General features: G+C 34.4%; 1 protein-coding gene across 2 annotated transcripts in view; it reads left to right on the top strand.

Annotated features, from left to right (window-relative positions):
• Nucleotides 1-23,248, top strand: part of LOC141449308 (LIM domain only protein 3-like) — a 208,470-nt gene that overhangs the window by 137,066 nt on the left and 48,156 nt on the right. For both annotated transcript variants that reach the window (XM_074118593.1, XM_074118592.1), the window contains 3 exons: nucleotides 7,916-8,033; nucleotides 10,805-10,942; nucleotides 14,367-14,492. In XM_074118593.1, the coding sequence (XP_073974694.1) occupies nucleotides 7,927-8,033; nucleotides 10,805-10,942; nucleotides 14,367-14,492 (371 nt within the window). In that variant the 5' untranslated portion in view covers nucleotides 7,916-7,926. The remainder of the gene's footprint in view (nucleotides 1-7,915; nucleotides 8,034-10,804; nucleotides 10,943-14,366; nucleotides 14,493-23,248) is intronic.

Genomic DNA, 23,248 nt, shown 5'->3' with positions numbered 1-23,248 from the left:
ACATGAAGTCTTTATCGCTATTAATTCTAAGGAAATTTTACTAAGTGCTTTTACCTTGTTCCCAACAAATTAATTCACTTAACTTCATGTTGATGTTAAGAAAATCTCCAAGCACCCACCTCCTATCTCCCAACTGAGTTTTCTATAATTTATTACATAACACAGAACCACTTGCATTCACATCTTTTACCCTCTTTTCAGTCTTACACCAATTCTCAGTTTTATTGAATCCTAAAAGTCATTATTCAGGATATCCCAAGCTATATAGATAACGACCTTTTTCTCGGAAACTAAGATAGCTAGAAAAAAAAAACAAAAAATACGTGTCCCCTTAGTTTTTTGTTAGAAATCCAAATTTAATTTGTAAATTTTGTTCGGTGCTTCCAGAAGCGAGATACCGGCACCAACTTCATTTTTTCAAATGGGAAGGTGGGGTTTTTATTTCAGAAATAGATTCCTCTATTTTTTTTAAGAAAAATTTACTCGAACGGTTTTTTTTTCTGTGAGTGATATTTCAGAAGTTATGAATGAAAACATGATTCTTATAAGAAATGTCAAAATGATAATATTATAACGGTTTTTTTGATTGAATAAGAAGAAAAGTACTATTTTATTATAAATTTTACTCCTCATTAATATTACAGATCTTGCTCGAAATGGCCTCCACCATTAGAGATGCGTAGACATGCCCTTTCCTTCCAATTGTTCCTTACTGCCAAAGAAATAGATTCGGCTTTAACCGAGTTACAGGTATCTATTATTCTCTGCTTTAGTTCATCTACAGATGCAATCCTGGCTTGGTTCTGATGCACCTAGATTTAGAAATGCTTTTAGATAAGCAGAAATAAGGAAAGAAAGAAAAAAGTTATGAATAATCACCTTGTTTTTCAGGTATCCCCAAAGGAAATAGTCCATAGGAGTCATATCCGGTGCACGAGGTGGCCACTGAATAGTACCCCCGTGTCGATATAACACGCCCATCAAATTTCCTATCGAGATATCTCTTTACATGGCTGATGGTGTTATATCGACACGGGGGTACTATTCAGTGGCCGCCTTATGGTGGCAGAGGCATTGTCAGAGGGGCAGATTGGAACAACTTTGTCCAATTCTAGAACCTGGACAAATTAATTATGAAGAAAAAGCTGCTAGGAAAGTTAATACTTGTACTTACGAAGAATAGACGATGATTTAGAAGTGTCGCAAAAAAAAAAAATCTATTTATAATTGCTAGGTATTGAAGAGTGCTGATGGATTCGTAACTGAGGACATACTTACTTACTACTCGGTGCAACAGTCCTGAGAATAGGGCCTTCTAAATAAGTTTTCGCCATTTTTTTTATACTTCCAAAAGTTAACGGAATTAACAATGTCGAAACAGGAACAATTATCTATTTTGAACGAAGAGAATCGCCTTCCGAGAGAATGGCGCATCGTTCGGATAGAAGCTTTGAGTTTGGAGATCCTTCGCTAAAGGATGCGTCCAGCCTCTGACGTTCTCTAGATGTGAAAGTCCTCAGGAAGTTATCAATGCCAAGATTGTTATTTCCGGCAATTGAGTAACTGTAGTTAGAGGCTTTTCTCTTCAGCTGCTATTGGGTTGTTCGATAAATGAATTGAGATTATGGTCTCCGTGAACAGTTTATCCTCGGATAAGTTCGTTTAGTCCTAACTTTTACTAGGCTTGACAAGGCTCTAACATTCACACGGAAATAACCAGATTCCTGTGGCGTCAATAAACACTTTAGTGTTCAACCAATGAAACCACATTACCTTTAATCACAGGCCTTTTGAAATATTGTTTAAAATTTGGTTGATTTTTATGTATTTTTGTGTGCTAAATTCAAATATGAACTCCAGCTCCAGCATCACATAAGAATTTTTCACAAAAACGCTTCGCATCTTACAAAAAGTTAGCCAAAAAAACCATTTAAAATTTGATTTTATTTACAAGTGATACGAAAAGTAAAATTACTTTAAAAAGTAATTAAATATAATGAAAATACTCAGTAAAGTATTGCTTACTTCTTTGCAAGTCCTTGTTAGATTTTTTCCTTTTCATTTCCATGCTTCTTTTGGTGCTTTGTCTTCTGTGGTCTTGAGCAGGTCGTCTCTTTTCAACATCCAACAGTAGTCAGTTATCATGCTTACGTTCCATCTTCCTTGGTCTCTACTTCTTTTATATTTTGCTAGAATCTTTCCCCCTGCACCCCACTTACTGCACCAAGATTTGAGGGAAATTAGTCGAGGTGCGAATGTAAAAAATGCACCTTTAAACTCATGTTACAGCATAAATTTTTGAATTTCTCTAACATATTTTGTACAATATTTTTATATTCTTCATCTTTTTTTGTTGCCAAGAAACTTAAGTGACTACTTCCTTGAAGGCTTTCCATGCTTTTTTTTCCGGTTCCTCCATTTTAGATTCAAAATTTTCATCTTTCGTAAGCTTCCTTGTATCCGGTCCGACAAAAACACCCTCCTTTATCTCTGCTTCAGATAAACATGGAAACTGGCTGCAAAGTTACTTGATGTACTCTCCATCTTTTTTTAATGCCTTCACAAACTGTTTCATCAGCCCTAGTTTAATGTGCATCGGAGGAAGCCAAACGTTGCTCTGCTCCACTAAACATTCTTTTTCAATGTCTTTCATACCAGGGTTTAAGGTCTGTCTTGGTGGCCACATCTTTATACAATTATTATTACTTATCATTATTCATTTCAATAATTGTTTTACAAAATGATCCTTTACAATAGGCTAACACCTTTAGTTTAAAAAAAAAATCCGAAATTGTGATAAAACCTTGCGTGATGAAATTTTTTAAATGTTTTTCCAATTTTCAGCACCAAAAAATCTAGTGAAATCACACATAGATTCCAGAAAATTTTACCATCGCGGGTCTGTATGATCAGTCCAGTTTTGGTTTCTGTAAGATCGCAGTTTGGTGTAGAGTGGATGGTCCATTATTGAAAGGAGCTGTATTGGTCTGCTGCTGGAGGTAAAAGCGGCGGTACTTCTGTCTTTCTGTGCATTGTGAATTAGTTTCCTATCAGTTGATAGAAGCAACTAATTCTGCTTAACAATAACCTCTTCTTCATATCTGTCTCAGATTCATGGCTTAAGCAGGCTGAACTTAATGATGGTTTATAGCCCTTCTTTCACTTCTCCAATTTATACTCGTCACACTATCGTAAGACCTACTTGAATGAATTGCTTATACACAAAGGTCACTCGATTGTTCTTATTAATTATGCAAAGGTCATTTTGATTGTTCATTAATTAGAAATATGATCCATTAATAAAGAATTAATGAACCGTTGCTAGCTCAATGTGAGCATCGGATTGTAGTTTAATTAAACACTGGTCTGCGGGTGGTTTTGGAGGCGGCGAGAGTGGGCGCTGGAATACAAGTACTAACGGATACTTCATTAAACTTTAAAGCGTTTCAAAGTCTGTTCTAAGGAAGGCTAGCCCTTCTAAGTAGGGCTAAATGTTGAATTATGAAAATGGCGGGTGGACTAGTGAATCTCTGTTGCACAGTTAATTGTTTCTTTATGGTGGCAGTTAAGAGCAGTGTGGGCAACTACAATATTAAGACGTTCATAGAAATTGAATATGGTGGTTACGGGCTGGAGTTAGATATGTGAATAAGTTAGGATAGTTAGTTGGTGTGATTTAATGATCTGGAGGCGCTCCAGAAGGTGGACGGGGGGATTCCCAACTCTCAAACTGCGCTGAAGTTATACTCCCCAACTTGGTCGGCTGCATTCCCTTCAACGCTCACCCACACTTCGTTCCGACTTGAATTTAACTTAGCCAAGTCAACACCTCCAAGTTTTGGCAAAAGACCGTGTACTGTAGATGAGATGAAAGCGCCCTTTAAGATCAAGGAGGCTTAATTATATATTTAGGTAAAATCAAACATTCGAACTCCCTTCAACAACGATATTCTCTTTAAATATTAAATTTTATGATTGGTTTTTAAGCAGTTTTCAATATTAATGCCTCTCCTCAATATCTTAAGTAATTCATTTTTCCAACTATTTATTGAAATTTTATTTATATAACAACATTCATAATATATCTTCTAGTGCCTTGAATGAATTACCTTTAGCTTTATTGTAACGTTATTTTTTAAAATAACATAATTTCCTAGAAATAATCTACCTAATCTACGTTCATCATCTGCATACACAAACATACTCTAGCTATTTAGAGCAGATTATGAAATCCTTGCAAGTTACGTTCAAATAATCTGGAAACACATGATAAGAATTGAAGACTTTTGACCACACAATCCAATTCAGCCTCATTCAGTTTAAAAACCCTAGACCCTTTCTTATTGTCACTTAAAGAATTACAAGTTATTGGTTTCCATTGTGGGATTTCTTTTATTAGCCCAGTGATCTTCCTAAACTAATTCTTAGTCCAATTTCATAGATACCTTCTAAAGCGTTTGGCCTCGCGTATATCTTTTATATCTACCTAAAATGAAGTTATTATTTCTAATAGTGGCTAACCTGAGGGGAAAATCCAACAATTTAAATGTTTCATGGAAGGCGCGCGCTTCTAGGTCTCCTAAGAAATGGAAAAACATCTGTTATGGTCACTCACGACTACCTCCTACCTTACTTTACATAAATAAATATTTTTGACATTTAACATTTGACATTAATAAAGTATGGTCACTTTTTAGAAGTGCCATTTTCGAAAAAGTAGTTATAAACTTCTAAATTCTATTCAATGAAAGGCACTTCCCTTCACAATGATCTTAAAATTTGTCTTATATGTATATAATCTTTATTAAAATCTAATAGATAATAAGTTGCACAAAAATGAGATTTAAAAGAAATTCCAACTAAGCTCTCATCAGAAATGTCCTTTGTTAGAAATAAAAGTTGTAGGACCACTTATGGGCAATTTCCACCAATCCTAAAGAAAATCTTAGGAACTATTTTCGATAAAAATCTGGAGGAGAAAAATTGATTTAAATTGACTGATTTGGGTGAAAAGTTTAGAGTGAAGTCCTTTGGCAGCCCATCGACTAGATATCGACTTTGTACTTCATCCGATTTTCATTATTAAGCTTACGCAGGCCATGATGCACTTTACTGGGAAAAATCACTATAAATTACAAAAATCTATTAAGTGAAATGGTTTATCTGGTAAGCCAATTTTTTTCAAATTTGGAATTTTGGAAACATATTTAATCCTTATTAATACTTAATATAATAAGATAATGGCCATTAAATACAATTTATAAAAACTATTTTCCTAGTTGAGTTAAGTTTCTTAAGAACCAATCCTCAAGGAGCGTGGAGTCGATTGGCTCCTCGTTTACTCCCAATGTTTCAGGGACCATTCTATTCGTTCCTTTCGCCTTACTTTGTTGCAACGAATTCTTCTGTATCCAAAAGCATTTTTTTTTGAAGAGCTATCTTAAAAAATTTATGTGCTATTTTTTTTAGTAATTAATGGTAATAACAATTCTAGCAGAATGTTTTGCAGTTTTGATTTAGCTTAGAATCTCTAAACATAATATTCTGCAGGTTCTCTTTTCGTAGTTAAACATATTCTATTTAATTTATGTTGTTGCAAAAAAAATTACAGTTATAAAGGAGGGTTTGCCCTATGTTTTAAAGAAAATTCGGGAATTTTATCTTTTACAGAAAAAGAAAAAAAAATTGTCAAAGTTGGGTGTTTTTCAATGTAAAGCTTTTTCGTGCATTTTTTGACGATCAACCCTTATTCAACTGTCCTACCGGACAGTTTTAATTCGCTCTTTAAATTAAAACGAATGCGTTCTTTCAAATATATTTCGTCTGTTTCTTAGTTATTAATGATTCACTGAATTCATTAAAGAGATGATTGTAAAATCAAGCAGTGACCAGATACATGAGCAGCCAATGTTAGGCAATTTGAAGAAGAAAAAGAGGCATAGTTGTTGGTTATGATCACTTTAAAATAGAATAAAACGAAACATGGACTGGATTATTTTGTAAAATAAAGTTGTATAAAACGCGGAAAGGGACAAAGCTGGACAGAGAGGATATTGTGGTTAAACTAATATAATGTAGTTGAATATAAAGACGAATTGACCAATGGAGAGCAGAAGTTTGATGCGCGCGGAAGAGCGAGACCAAGTTTTCAGAGAATCCTTGTTGTTTGCTGAGTCATACTGGGTGTACGCGCGCGTGTGCATGTTAACTGAGTCCCACCCTCGTTGGCAGCAAATTCCAGCTTTGTACTTTACTATCCGCCTCCGCCCTGGCGAACAACAAAGTCCGCCGTAACCACACAAATATGCTGCTTGCACTACTCACCCTCCGCCATAACTGGCTTAACTTATTTGACAGTTCTTGGCTTGGCTTCGTCAGTCCAGGTATTCTCAACATCCTTGTCCATGGCAGCTGCTCTTCAGCCTCTTCCCTCCATAACTCCACCCCCGCATTGCTCTCTGCAATGTGGGCTAATTAAATGTATCACCCTCAAGTTTACTCTGTCTGACTGCGATATGCGCGCATTCCCAGTTTAGTTAGTCACAAAGAGAGAAATCTGCGGTGTTTATTGTAATTAAAATTCCATTCTTTAGAGGATGAACGACTTATAAAATAACTGTCATTAACTAATCAAAAGTTTTTATATAGTTCTTGAAGAATGTGTTTCCTCCCTCTGAGGATGAAATTATTTTAGCATAGTTTGAAATGGCCTTTCATGACTTTGATGAATAAAAATTCTTTACGAATCAACTCCGAAACGAGGCAATACCTATATTTCCACGTATCCCTGCAGTATCTAATGAGAGGTGACCATCCCCTGTACCGGTTTAAATATTGTACCAACTCCTTCAAGGCGAGAGTGCTCTTATTAAAATACAACAGTCTGAATTCCTAGAGACAAGGACATTCAGCGATAAAGTGATGTACATTCTCTGCCTGAGACATATTACAAAGGGAACAGAAATACCTTGACGGCACTCTAAGTGCACTGCAATTCAGATACAACAACTCTACCCTGAACTTAATTATCAAACTGATTTGATTTATTGACAGCTGATCGCTCATATATTGAACATCTAAATTCAATTCTTTGTAAATTCTACCAGATGAAGAACTTAGTAATTAAATAATTGGAAATAGTAATTAAATAATTTTTAAATTAGATAACCACAAGTCTACGTTATTTAAATTAAATTCTATTTCCTGGTAACAGCTTCTACCTTTGCGGATATACTGATATTCCGCAGCCTGACTGTTTACTGATCATGATTCTCAAACGGATGTACCAATAAACCATTCTTTATAAAACAGGAGTACTATCTATCACCTACTGACGTTAATATATCCAAATATAAAAGAATTGCTGTTACTATATTTTTTGCAATAAGTAAGCTGGGAATCACAGCTGAGGATGTGATCTCATAGCGAAGAAACATTCATTAACAGTTTCTCTGAGAAGAGGCGAGTAGTAGGATCTAATATTGCAATAATTCATTTCAATATTGCACTTGAGATAGATGTATATACATTTTTACCCCCTAGCTTTGATATGATTAAGTTAAAGAGACGTCAAAATCTGGGTGATCACAGAAACAATATTTTGGAGGGATTTAGCTTGCTGAACCGAATCATGGGACACATCACGAAGTTCTTCACCAAAATCTTAAGTATGGGACAGTTGGGAGGTATTTCAGACTGGAAGAAATAGTAAAGATGAGGAAGTTTTTAAAAATATAAAACGAAAGCCGGAGCAACATGTCAGCACATATTATAAAATAGGTTGACTGCAAGTGTACGGCCGAAATAAAGAAATTAGTATTATTAGTCGGGATGTTCTTCAATTAGTCTGTGCCTTGTACATATTAATTAGCAAATTTGTTTAAGTCAGTTACGTACAGCTGTTTGTATGTTACAGATCCTGGGAGGATGACGATGGATGTCAAATCTGGAGGCGGCAAGGCAGCAAGTGCCGCTGGCACGCCCAACACAGGAAGCCAGGAGTGCGCAGGTTGTGGAAAACACATTACTGAGAGGTAGGTATGTGGTTTCAACTTTTTTCTTTTTTTTTTATGGAGGCCGAAAAAATGAGCGTGCTTGCTTAATTTGCGACATCTGGTAGAATTATTTATGGAGCTCCGGGCGCCATTAACCTCAGATGTTGGCGCGCCTTAAATCATAAAATTTTATAGGTTTAGCTGGCATTGAAACATCAGCATCTTTTCTGCGATAGATTGTTTTACTATCCTGGTTTCGAGCTTTCGAGCATCTTAAGGTCTGTAAAGTCACACGTTTCATGAAAGTGTCTTGAAAGCAGGGGATGGTTCGAAAAGGAAACAAGACCTGTATTGAAAAGCCCCACCAAACGACGTTTACATATTGCCCCTTTCTAAGTAATCTGTGTTGTTAAACAGAAATAATTAATTAAAAATAATAAATAGTCCAATAAAAGTAGATTTTATCTTAGTTTGGTTTAAAGCGCAGGAAAACACATCTTTTCGTGCTTCATGTTTTGTTTGTTGACCAGCATCGGGTGAGCTCTTATTTCTTAGATCGAGAAGAATAATGTCAAAATAAGTACAACCAAGAGTGCCTGTAATAGATTAGGATATGTATATTAGCATCGATATTTATATCCTACTGTTAATAAAAATATAATATTAGGCATTTGCTGAATTAACATTTTGCAGCATCGAGTAATCGATAATTTTCAGGTTCTTGTTGTGATCAATTTCGCTTAAGTATTTGATTGGGTTGCGCTTATTTCTTAAATCATTTTGATATTGATTTTACATTTCCGCATCCGAACTCTGAGCGTCCAAAATTCTCCTCAACATTAACACATTAGCAGAATAATCGTTCTCTTCTTCGAACCATCATACTTTTCTTAGGCCTCTGAATGTATTGTGATTTCCTTCGAGGCTCCAATATCGCAGGTCCTGTAGCTGCTGCAGATCCCCCTCTGCAGCCTTCTCATCCTCAGTCTTCCTTCGTCGGGCCTATTATGTAATTAATTTGATTCTTCTCCATCCAATGTCGGTGTGCATCCAACGCATTCTTGCGGTATTTACGGCCGCCACTAGGCTTTCCCCTTTCGTCACTTGTTTCTACCCCTCCCATTTTTTAAATTTTTGCTGTCAATCATTTCTTCAAGATCTTTATTATTTATCTTTCCTAAACTAATACTTATTTGAATATTAATATTTTTTTAAAAATATTTTAATAGTAAGTGACTATAGGAAATAACAAAATTGTCATTTCAGCAGAACTTGTGATATTTTTCTTCACAATGTTGCAAAGAAATTGTACGATAATTCTTCGCTTTCATGTAGTGAAATCTTTATTTAGGCACAAATCATTAAAACTGTCCGGTAGTAAAAGGGTCGATCGTCAAAAACTGCACGAAATTAAATCAAGATTACATTTAATGAAAAAAATACGTAAAGCGTAATACACTTACCTTGCAAATGTGCGGTGAGTCGAATAGGTACAAAGTGCTGCTACCCACAAAAACCACCCGATATTAACATTGAGAGAAATGACTACATTCAGTTTGAAGACGAGGGTTGTTATTGAGGCGAACGGCTAAAAAGTAACATGTACGATAAAATTCTATTGTATTAGCCGGTAAAAAAGTCGCCAAAAAATCAATCTTTTGGTTGTATAAATATGATGACAATAACGTACTTGAAAAATTCTAGTGCGAAGACTCACACATTTTCTGTAGCCCCAATTTACTAAATAGAACTACTTGATTCTTAGAATTTGCTCAGAAAATCGCCAGAAACCACAAAACTTATATAATAAAGTATCAATTTTGCTCAACTGATTTCACTAATATTTGAAATTCAAATGTTTAATTCCAATTAGTATTAATGATATTATATTTGATGTTATAGAAGCAATAAGATAAAATTCTTAAGAAACATTTAAATGGAGCTAACCACTTGATGTGTATTGCTATTTTTTACTTAGTTTTTTTGAAATTAAGATGCAGAGAATTGAGAGAAAAGTACTTTTTTCTGCAACCATGTAGGAATGTTCTCATTACTCAATTAAAATCAGCTGTGTAATGCCCAACTTTACCTCACTAGTGGGGAAAAATTCCCATTAGTGTCACTTTCCTCACTAGTGAGTGAAAAAACTTTATTGTGCTTCCTTGATAAAGGAAGTTTTGTTATTAAATATTTTCTGTAAAACTCTAATAAGCTTATTTAAATTTATTTTATCTAAATAATTAAAAAATGAATATTAAAAAAATAAAATAAAAATTGAAAGGAATATAGAAATAAAAATAATATTTTAATAAATAATTAGATATTTTTAATTATAACAGTTAAAAAGGTTATAGTGTTACCTTATAGAAATTTAAAATGGATTCTAGTGATTCCTGTTTAGTTTTTTTTTTAGTTAATAACCCTAATGGTTGCAGAAAAATATAATATTTAACTCGAGTGTAAAGTATTTTCTTCACACTCAGCAATTTGCACTCGCCTCACTTCGCTCGCTCGTGCGTGCAAACTCTGCCTCGTGTGAGGAAAAGTACTACATTCCACACTTGTTAAATAAATAATTATTATTCTATTACTATTTGCGTGACTCTTTTGCTGCGACTGACTTTTTTTACTTGTTGCTTTTGTTTTGATTTCCTATTGGGCTCCATGTTCCAAAAAAAACACTAAACAAGACGTTTACCAGGAAATATTTCCGGAAGATTAATACCATATTTTATAACTAGTCAATTTATAAATTTGTTTTTTTAAACAAGTAGTGGAATTGTTTAACTATAATGGTCTTTTGGTGACAGGTACCTGCTGAAAGCGTTGGACTTATTCTGGCATGAAGACTGCTTGAAATGTGGCTGTTGTGACTGCAGACTGGGAGAAGTTGGTTCTACTCTCTATACTAAAGCTAATCTAATATTGTGCAAAAGGGATTATTTAAGGTGCTTACTAACATGAATTGCATGTGCATGATGGTTTTTTGTTTCTTGCTTTAATTTAAACAAGAAGATGCTGGCAACAGGGTACACAGCCTTAAGTGTTTAAAGACGTAGAATACGTCTATCCAGATAGAAGTTTACATCAAGATCAACATCAAAAACCCCTTGCCATCCTCTGCCATCTATTAACAAACTTGGTAATCTTCTTTGGTAGACTATGACCGTTAAATTTATTCGCTGTATTGCAATTTGTAAGTCGTATTTGACATCAGAAATTACAACTTAGATAGCAGACTGACAGGTCTGCTCATTAAAGTCACATCTCTGACCCGAATTCAGGAAGATAATAATGTGCAACAGTACATCTCTTAAGGGCGATATCGTAGTAGGTGCAACTGCATTTGCAAATACACTTGCAGAATACGTTTTATTACATTTTTCCTATCACATTTTATTTATTTTAGGAATCTACAGAGGTAAAACATTACTATACACAAACGAAGGAAAATTTTACTCATTCAGTGTTCAAGTAAAGCAAAATTTAATCAACAATAAAGACTCTTTACAACCATTTAAAGAGGTTACACTCCCACCAACTCATTCTACCACAAAACCATTAGCCCCTTAACATGAAACAATCCCATGTTGCTTCAAGATCAAAATTAGTTATGAGAGATCATTCTCCATGAAGTAGATCAACTTGGATAAAGGAATCTTGGACTCCAAACCACTGTTGTTCACCACAACCTTCTGATAAAACCATCTCCATTCAATTTTATCTCGATTATTCTTAAAATTGACCAATGAAACCAGGTCAAAAACTTGTAGATCGCTATTACTATATCGCCGACCTAAAAATTTTTTTGCTGAGTTGATCAGTTTTGTCTCTTCGGCAAGTTTAGATGTTACTACTTAGCTAGATATTGGATTTGTAGACATATTTTTCAGATTATTATCATTGGACCAAATAGTCTCCAATTCGAAGTGGTATCTCCTTTCATCATCAACCTTCAAGGTGACTGATACACTGGTTGGATCCCAAGTCATTAAAAAGACCTGTTTACCATGAATCCATTCCTCACACAACAACATTAACAATGTTGATAAAGATCTTAAACTTAAGTAAGTCACTCCCAGACCTCCCTGAAATGAAATCCTAAGTGGAGCGATTTATAAATCCACATAATTCCTTTTGGAAAAGCTGTACTCTTACGTAAGTTCTGCTGTTTCCAGATTATTATCCCTAGTGCCCTTTTCCAAGCCAATTAGGGTAGTTTGAACCCCCAATCACATATTATCAGCTCCACTAATCAAGACATATAGGTCAATTCAAACTAAATCACACCCAAATTTGAAAGAGTAAGAACTCAGTCTTTTGTTGCTCACCATTTTTATGTGTTTAAGTCGCAGAAGTAGAAATCCAGAACAAAGGAATTCCCCCGGAACATTAATTCTCGTCTATGGACAGTTAACAAAGCCAGAAATCCAATTAGTGCTAATTGCTTGTTTATTTTCCGTTTTGAATTTTTAGTCAACAACACTAATGGAATTTTATCTCAAAATCAATTCGATTAAATAACTAGTTGTATAAATACAAAGTCGATAAGAACAGGGAAACTCTGTTTGAAGAAAAATTTATATTGAAGAGGTATTCTTGAAGTTATAATTCAATTAGAGAAGTAGAACATAACACAATATCTAATAACTGGGAAAGAGCGTAGAGTTGGGGTAGTTTAGTTTGTCTGGCGGAGAGGCAGTGTCTGGAGTTCTCCTCATGCTTATTACTTCTCTTGATATACGTCGTAGCTTGGGAAAATATGATTCCAGCTGGCGTTAATCCCAAAGTAAAGGTAAGGGGAGCGAGATGAGTTTGTTCGTGACAGTACGATGATCCACTCTTCTGGATCGTCAGTCTCTAGTGTTCGGCGGGCCACCATTTTGTCTATACTACTACCTCAGTATTATAACTTTATTATATTGTGTTAAATAAATTACATTGTTCTTCTGCACTTAACTAACATTCTATAAATTAAAGTGACTTTTTTCTTTCTCACAAAATATGAGAAAGATTTTAGGCAGCTTCTAACACTAGTTTTTCTAGATAATTCAAAATTTATGGGTTCAATTATCTTCGATAATTTCATGAAATACTAGATATTTACAGTTTAAACAGAGACTATTAAAGCAAATTATGACTATCGCATCCGCACACGACACTTAGTCGTAAAATTAGGCTTATCACCTTTAGTCCTGTACCAGGTACCTTTCGAAATCTGGCAATATTAGGAGATTGTATTTTTTTTTTTTTTTTCTAATCGATCAGAAGGCACCCAAGTTGTTGCCTGGATATTCAGTTTTGCCTTCCATTTGCCTACACCTTGCAGGAAACCATCAATGTAAATTGGTATAAGGACGCATGTTACCAATACTTGTAAATGATGCTATTATTTGGAGAGTTTATCACATTACAAAAAACTAGTAGCTTCTATTACAATCATGTTATTACCATCATTGTTGTAAATACTGCTTTACCTCGTTTACTTTGATTTTGAAAATTCATTTTTTATTTATATTATTTAAGTTTAAATTATTTCTATAAATATTTTATATACACAAGTAAATTTAATGTTAATCATATTGTAATTCTGCAGATGGGTTAGTATGAAGTTTGTTGAAAAGTTAAGATTTACAAATTTTTGAAATTAAACCCATAAATGTGGACATTATTGTTAAGGCGCCACGCTAGCCGAGCGGTTAGAGGCGAGACCTGCAATGCTAAGATGTATTGTTGGATTAGTGGGTTCGATTCCCCCGGTGTAGGCCTTAAGTTTTATTTAATGTTTAATATGAGTAATCTGTAGTAAAGTATGTTGGCTAGTCGCCTCCGTCCACTTAAAGTTAACCGTCTTAACGTTAAAAAATTATTTCTAATTTCAGAAATACAGTTTAAAGTTCTTGAATATGTATTTGCGAAGTTTACATTGTGAAAAAATGAAAATTAACATGTATATAAATTATTTAAGATTGTCTCCTGCAAGTGACAGGCTCGACAATGAGTAGGGCAGGGCATTTTATAGTTTTGTTTTGAATTCTTATGCTGTTTATTTTATAGCTAAAGCCCGCTTGGAAAAAATCTATTCCGTTAGTTTACTTTTTAAACAATGTTCATTATTCTCCTTCTTATGAATCCCAAAACGTAGATTTCCATGTTTACGATTTATCGTGGAGGTTCGAGTCACTTCAACTGATTGATCTCATTTATATATGTGACTTTGATTTAATCACTAGTCATTAAATTAACAACAGAGTAATGCTTGGCTTAATGCGAATTTGTCTTTTAGCAATAATCGATCATTTTTTTGTTTTATAGATAATATTTTATTTCAAACCTTTTTTTACTGAATAAAAACTAAATTATTTTGCGTAGGTTGTTCGGGAATACAGGATACTGCGCAGCATGTTCCAAAGTTATACCGGCATTTGAAATGGTGATGCGTGCCAGAAATAATGTCTACCATTTGGAATGTTTCGCCTGCCAACAATGTAATCATAGGTGAGTTTTATTCTTGATAGACGGATGGTTTCTACTTTTAATTACAATTACATGTTAATGCGTTAATGAGTATTAAGTAAGGTAATCACAATTAACATTATTCCAAATGTTTCACATCCTTAATATTGTAATACTCAGCCACATTATATTTTGTACGTATTAGAAGGTATTAAACTATTCATTTAAAAATGTTTAAAATAACAATAACTGCTAACAATATACTTGTATTTTTACAACCATTACTCTTGAAAGAAACTGATATAATTTGGTAACTTGGTCAGCAATAATTGACTTGATGGAATTGGCACACCAAGTTGTTTCTTTTAGTAAAGTTTAAAATGATGCACTTGATAAGATTTCTCGACTTGCACTTATGACTTTGATACAACAAAAAAGTTTGGAAATCAATTCTAAATACCACAATAAAAAATGCCAATTTTGAACTTATAGTCGATTAAAAAGAGAATAATGAAGATTGCTTAACATAAGTTCAGAAATTTATTACGTAAAGTTATACATTACTATAAGCTTATTCAATTTGTATAAGGTTATGTCTTTTTATTTCAAAATTTTAAGCTGAAAGAAAATTTAAGTCGTGCGAGTGTTCATACCAGATTTGTGTTGATTTAATTAAATCTACTTTGATATTTTAAAGTTGACTTTCAGCAATTTTTTTTTTATAGTATAATGTCTTTAGTTGTTTGGTCTGTCGTTTACTAGCTGTTGTCCAACTTTGACAGCGGTATGTCAGACTAGGTTTAAGTTGTGTCTTGTACGTTATTGTTAATGTTTTTATATGTTAATAATTGGCTATAACTGCCTCAGTTGGGTTATGGTTGGCGCAGTTTTGTTTTACGTGTCGACATCCAGAGTTATGCAAGATAATACACTTCTTGATCTTTCTGATTCTAAGAAATTTCTCGGTTATTCATAGGGAACCCTTCTTAGTGGGTTTAAATTCAATTTGCATATACAGGGTGTATGCGGAGGAGTGGTCGAAACTTCGGGAGGTGATTCAGCAGCTCAAATTCAACAAAAATTATTCTCTTCACTTTGGCCCGGTTCTCAATAGTTTGGTCTGTTTTTTTATATGATGCAAGATATTTGCATTTTTAACTTTTCACTACTAATTTACTCAAATGTCAATTTTTGGAGAAGGAACGAATAGAAAAGTAACCATTTTAGTTTTTCACAATTATTATTTAATAAAACGGAAGTAAAAAATAAAGTAGCAATAAAACTCAGAAGTAAAAAAGTACAATAGGCAGGTGCCTAGCTAAAATTGCTACAAAAATTGTTCGAACTATTTAACAAGAAAATGGGAAAGAATTGTGGCAAATTTTTAGTTTCTTGACTGCAATTGTTTTTGCAACTTATTTTAATGACATAATGGAGGGTTTTTTCACCAAAGTTAATTAATAATAATTCAAACTAATCAATTTTTGGAGAAGGAACAAAAAGAAAATAGCCATTTTATTTTTCAATTATTATTAATTAATTAACTTTGATGAAAAAAAAAACCTCCATTATGTCATTCAAATAAGTTGCGCAAACAATTTTAGTCAACTACTGCGTTTTTTTGCTACTTTATTTTTTACTTCCGTTTTATTAAATAATAATTGTTAAAAACTAAAATGGTTACTTTTCTTTTTGTTCCTTCTCCAAAATTTTTGAGTAAATTAGTAGTGAAAAGTCGGTTACGCAAAATCCCAGTTTTCTGCATTTACACCCCTCTGTTCAGGATAGGGTTTTATTAAAAACCAAAAAAATCCATATGATCTTGAAGCTCAATAAATGAGCAACTTTTCTGAAATTATGTGACTCCTTGATTCATTAATTATTAAAAAAATGCAGTTGAAAATTTTAACAAAAATTATCAAGATCGAATTTTTTAGACATTAAAGTAAAAATTTCATTTTTATAAGAAACGTTTTGAGGCTCTGTATTAAGCATATTTATAGGAAATTTAATGCTCTTTCGTTTGGAATAAGCAGATTTGTTGTAGGATAAATGATAGAAAAGTTACGGCCGTTTTTATGGCGAAAAACGCGAATTTCGTCGGAAAAGTTAAAAATGCAAATATCTTGGACACTATTGAGAATCGGGCCAAAGTGAAGAGAATATTTTTTGTTGCATTTGAGCTGCTGAATCACCTCTCGAAGTTTCAACCGCTCCTCCGCATACACCCTGTAGATTGTTTTAAGATTAGTTGTCTGTAAGTCGGTAATTTTTGTTAATGTCTGTGTGGACGTCTTTTTTAATGACATTGTGAAGTAAGTAGCTAACATTGTTATACCAGGTTTAGGCCTGTCCATAGAGTAGATCTTATTGCTCCCTGAGGCAGGCCTATTAAGAGAAAGCAGAAATCAAATCTTTAATTATAGATGATTTCAAAAATGATTATATTATAAGTACTTTGGCATGTCCCCAGATCTATTTGTTATTAAAATAACCATCCTGCCGTGTAATGAACTGGAGTGAGAATCGGATATCATCTGAAAATGTCTCACCGCTCAGGGTATATTTTGAGTTCAATAAAACAATAAAAAATAAATAATTTCAGTTAAATAAACTTATTAATTTCAGAGGTTAAAGTGAATCAATTAATTGTTTGAGTGGTTGATGATTGCCGCCTCCAAGAAGGCGGCACTTAACCACCACAACAGGAAATTTAGTTAATTCTGCAAACACTTTATTACTCCGCCTGTATCCAACGAACTGCGCCACAAATGAGTTTGTACATTAGCTCCATCTCCGCCAACCTGCCGATCTTGCCCTCCAGATTGTTTGTACACTTCACTTCCATTCTCCACAGTAGCTCTCTTTTTTCAGAGCCTCTCTTATCATCTGGTTATTATTTTATGAGTCTTCTATGATGTTTTTTTGCTTTAACTAAGGTAATTTAAATAATAGCATATTATTTTACTATTTATATGTTTATGCTATGTTTTTTTACTTTCTTATGTACTTATTTGATTGGTTAACTTCCGCGATTCCATAAATTTTGGCTTGAAGTTTTCCTTTTAAGGGCATCAGAATTTTGCTTAGTTTTTTGAAAGTGCATTACAATCGCAGAAGTCAATCTGCGATGTTAAAAGCTTGCACTCATTATCTTAGATTTATCCATACTGCCTTGCTCATATAACTTACATATGGAGTTGTTCAGTGCATGCATTTAACTTACGACTTTCTCTTTCTATCTTAGATTTTTACTTCAACTCTACTTGTAAAGTAAAGTAATCACCTAACTTTTTAGGCGAGGCAATAACGTCCAATTACCGATTAGGTCCAATTACCGACGGGAGTGAAAGCACATACTTTACTTTTATTACCATTATTAAGTGAATCCGATGTATCCATGTGCCCCCCTCCTTCCTGACATAGAACAAGGATATGATTGAAATTATACATATGTGTATCAGATACCGTGTTGTTCATTACATACTTTCAACAGGTGCAGATGTATCTGGCAGGCTGAAACGTATTCAATAGTTTATATTAGGGTTCTGTAATAACAGAAATAATAAAACAGAACATATTTATACAAAACAAAAACAAAAAATTGATACTGCTATGAAACAAAACTAAAATGAACTTTTAAAAATGAAAATGAAGAAAATTATACTTAATATGCCAATATAATAATATCCGTATATGTATATATAATGATTATCTTAAATTTATTTTTATTATATAATATTTAATGTTATCCTTGGCATCTACAACTACCCATCAAACCCATCATGTTTCACTCATTTATCACAAATGCTCCAAGTTTTAGAGCGCCAGTAACGTAGTAGTAGAGATGATCCAACTGTTTCTCAGTTTATAATTTATACAAATTTTCTTATTGTGTTCAGCGTATATATTTGTCATTTTTCGATTTCAAATAAAAATATTATTCACTCGCCGTATCGTACCTTCGTATCGGTCACAATGTGTCTACGTGAATATATTGAAGCGAACATTATTATTTTTTAACAAATAAAATGTAGCTACACACGGGGATCTCCAAGTTACAAAACCACATTCGTTACGACTTCACCAATCTCTTCTTGTAATGTAATCGATATTTTGCAGATTTTCGATTTTTATTTTCTACCGGAAATATCGGTTTTGAGTTCTTTGAGTTGGTAAAGCAGCCATTTTTGGGGAAATTCTTTCAATATGGTACTTTCAGTTGACCGACTTACTGTCATCTATTTTATGACAAAACAAAAGAATCTATTTTATGTTTCTAAGTTTATTTTATTTTTTTTGAGTTATGCAAAACTTCTTTACAGACTACGTGGACGACGCTCCGAATTGCCGATAGAACTTTTAACGATTGATTTATAATACTACACACAAACCTATGTGGATTTACGGACTAGGGCTGTGGAGTTCAGCCAAACCTACAAACATACGGACTATACAAACATTTCAGTCAAAACTCCTCCAAAAGATAGCTGACGCCCCCTCTCTACGTTGAGTAACCTTCACTCTTCACAACGACCTCAACATCCCATTCGTACACCAAAACGCCAAGCCGAAGTACCCAAAGTTCCATACTGTTCTCTCTATTTGCTCTAATCCTCTTGTACTGTCTCTCGCCTTCTCTCCTCGCCGAAGGCCCCGCGACTTCCTAGCAGTCTGAAGATCATAATCGTATCATATCCTGTAGAGAGTGCTACCGCTGGGTAGTCTCTCTCCTCCTGCCTTTCAAGCATCCATTTATATCGTATATATTCCTTTTTGCTTATCGTTTATATGCATATATTTATACAGATTGTAAATAACTTAATAATTAAAAAAAAGAGAAAAGTTATGCGTATAGATGATATCCACACTCAGATAAATTGTAAAACCCAATTTTTTGTACTTAGAGGAACTGAAAATGGATGGTTCTAAAATGAAATCTCTCTTAATGAGCTGCAAGGATTCCGAAACAAGTTATTGCGTATCGTGTTGGGAGCATCCTAGTACATCCGACATTAACAAACCTATAGGGAGCTGGGAGTCCCGACAGTAAAAGACTTTATGGATGTTACACATATTTCTAAAGAACCTTCAAAATAACGCAGGGCCTAATTCCAAACTTAACAAACAGCCAATGAAAATTGAATAATTATTCTCAGGAACATAAAATTTTGATTTTATTTTTTTTGTAATCAACCAATCAGATACCGTGTTGTTCATTACATACTTTCAACAGGTGCAGATGCAACTGGCAGGCGGAAACGTATTCAATAGTTTATAATTTATACAAATTTTCTTATTGTGTTCAGCGTATATATTTGTCATTTTTCGATTTCAAATAAAAATATTATTCACTCGCCGTATCGTACCTTCGTATCGGTCACAATGTGTCTACGTGAATTTGCTCGTGTGGGTATTAATGTCTGCTTAGTCGTTGAGATCCCTTAATTTTCTAGCTTGTTGACATTAAGAATATTAGCAGTAATATTGTTGCAATAATGTCAGACACACTAAATCATCATTTAATAGATAAAGGCCGCCCGAAGGTTAAATAGAATTGAATACATCTCCTGCTATGTCGCCTTTGTGATTTCTGCCTTTGTTCATTACAACACTGCCGGCCCCCAATAGAAAGCTTTGTTGTATTCACCTATAATTTCTACACTACTTTGTAGTTAATTTAATTAATATAATTACGTAGTGAGAGACGTGCGTTTAACTCAGTAGGTTTCTCTCTTTTTAAATAATTACTGGCTTCCCAGCTTTAACAGATTAATCAAAGTTCGGTTCTGTCGGCTACAAATATAAATCGAACATAGCTTATTACTATGGGGCATCACATTATTACGCAGCTTTCTATAAGACCCCTGGAAAGCCTTCGCAATCAGAGGTTGCTGGTTTCCTGAGATTTTGCAGGGTTTACCGTTTCCGAATTGTTAACTCTAGCACTGGCGTAATGGTGGTACTATCTTATCTAGTGACCTTTTCCCGATGATCACCTGTGTTGGGTAACTTTGTCAGAGCGGAAGGAGTTTGGCATTAGGGCTTCTCCAGAAACTTAAGAGAATTATCCCATTCATGTGCTATCTGATAATATCCTACCACTCCAGTTGGTATAATCAAGTAACAGAAGGTTCTACCACTTCCTCATTCTATTCAATACAGCAGGAGTGCCTTAGAGGCTATCCTGGGTCCATTCTCTACACAGTATACACTGCAGAAATTCCTACCCTTCTCATATACTATCCTGATCACCTATGAAGATAACACTGCAGTCTTGTCTCCTCACAAACACTCTGCAATGGCCACAAAAAACCCTTCAATCCCTTCTCTCATCTTTGCAGACATGGTTTAAGAGTTAAAGACCGTGAAAACAACACGGCAAATAGCCTTCGCTCCGTCATACTATGATAGAATTTCTCTTCCCCTCCCAATGCTTGGGCAAAGACCCGATATGGAATGCTAACACCAGTCTAAAATTAAAAATTAAATGACCTTTTAGCCGCTCAATGACACAACAAATTCAAACAAACAATACTTAAAAAACGATTAGTTTGTAAATCGGTTGAGCTTTGGGGTACAGCCAAACATTCCAAACTCCAGCGAACACAATCCCTTTGGTACGAAATTCACCTTATAATTGTCCGCGCTTTCCACCAACCTGACTATCCAAAGCGACATTGAAATCCCATTTATTAACACCGTCATTTCCTCTTCATTTATGTAGAAAAGAACTCCATAAAACCCTCACCACCTTAGCCAGAAACCCCTTTTTCCTGAACCCACCCAGATAATCACGCCCGTCAACATAAGCGTCACTGGTTTTGTGGTCTTTCAACAAGTGACAGTGATTGCCATTACTGGGTAGTTCCTCCAATATGTTATTGTTGTAGGTGTGGGTATTATTTTGCTCTGATTGGCCGCATTAGTTTGTCAGTATCCAAAAATTTTGAAAAAAAATACAAAGCAAATTTTTAAAGTGCACAAAAATGAAATATCTCTTACATCTCTTATATCTCTTACAGCTCTTACAAAAAAAAAAAAAATTGTCGTTTTTATTTTAAAGTTTTGTTAGTACTGCTGTTAGCAGTAGTACTGCCTGAAATCACAGCTTTTATATCTTTTGTACTACTGATCTTTATTCTATACAGCCTTCAAAAATTTAGCTTTTATAACTCAAAATCCTGTGCTACATTTTGATACATTATCTGTGAAGATCGATGAAACTATGAAGCTAGTCAGAAGGCATGTTCTAGCTGATTAAATTTGAATATTGTCCGAATATCCAATCAAATATCAAATATTCAGTGACGAAATGCAATGACAAAATTGGCTGAGAAGTGGTTTTCTCATCGCTGTGAATGTGGCAAAATATTTCAAACCAATCAGCTGACAGTTAAGAGGTTGTTATAAAAAAAATAATAAACCTTTAATTTACGTACTTGTGGCTAGTTATAGCCATTAAGATAATTTACAGATGAAAATACAAATTTAAATTGTTAATCCTGATCGCTACAGTAATAAAAAGGGGAATCTGCTAACTTGGAGGCAGTGTGCTAAATAATTAGCAGGTGTCAAGTTCTGAACAGTCTGTTCCCTTCTTAATTTAGTCGTTTAATGCGTTCCTTTTATACTCTTTCCCTGAATATCATTCCCTAACGAACTGTGTATTATTTTGGTGAGAAATGAAACACACTCTCCTATAAAGTTTTAGTCTCCTTATGATGAGCAAAGAGATAGATAGATAGTAATGCACGCAGTGAGGGTAGTGTTGTGTCTTAACAGATGGTTAAGAGCGCCCTCGCTTTTCCTAACTGAATAATTTACTGGAAAACCGGGTGAAATAACTCGGGCGAAGGCCTCGTCTTCTAAAAAGAGAGACGGTATGGGTGGGGTTGCGTGAGTAAGAGAGAAGGAATGACTGAGGAAAGCGTTGAGCGGATTTATAAACTCAAGGACTGTCACAATTGTGCTGTGAAGTTGCAGTCTTACCCCCGCGATTTGTTCACACACACACACACACAGCCACTTTGTTCCATCTGCCTCACACCACTTCCGTCGGCTCTCTCGGGACTTCACTGTAGCTGATGGTATGGGGATTATTGTGCTTGTTGTCTTCTCGGCTGGCGCTTTCTACGGAAATTTTGCAAGTCAAATTCGGTATTTAAAACTTGCCTTCTCGCAAGACTGAAAGTGGAATTAATTCAAAAGTTTTGGAAACAGTAATTAATGCTATATGCATATGCTGGGATTTTGCTGCTTGGAGCGTGTGATAAATTTATGAATAAATTTTGGAAGAAGAGTTTAAGTTGCCACCTTTTTCAATAATAACTGCCATTGTAAGAAGATTGGGCTTAGAAACCATAGTTGTTACGTATTTACAAACTACTTACTAGTAACTATGTGTTTCAAAACAAATCATTTTAGCAGGTCATAATGAAATAACTTCACTTTTGATTAACACAGGTTAATAGGCGAAAATCAGTTTTTAATTAATATCAAACACATCCTTTTACTAACGGGTAATATACCCTGATGAACAAAATTAACGCACCACCCTTATTTTTTTTATTATTTCCAATTTGTGCAAATTTTGGACTTTCAAAATATTGTTGCCTGAAAAAATAAGCCATTTGTAACTATGGCCATCAGAAGAATTTAGGCCTACTCTTACCTCATCTGTGATGCGAACTCTCTTCCAGTTGTCTTAAGTACAATTCACATGTTCACGTGCAAACTGAAGCCTGGTGATTTTGTGAGCTGTGGTAAGGAGAGGACCACGAGCAGGATGTCGGGCT

Source organism: Rhodnius prolixus, unplaced genomic scaffold (genome assembly GCF_049639745.1).
Source record: "Rhodnius prolixus isolate KJV_2025 unplaced genomic scaffold, Rpr scaffold_2, whole genome shotgun sequence".
NCBI classification, from domain to species: domain Eukaryota; kingdom Metazoa; phylum Arthropoda; class Insecta; order Hemiptera; family Reduviidae; genus Rhodnius; species Rhodnius prolixus.
This window is presented reverse-complemented; position numbering and strand designations above follow the sequence as displayed.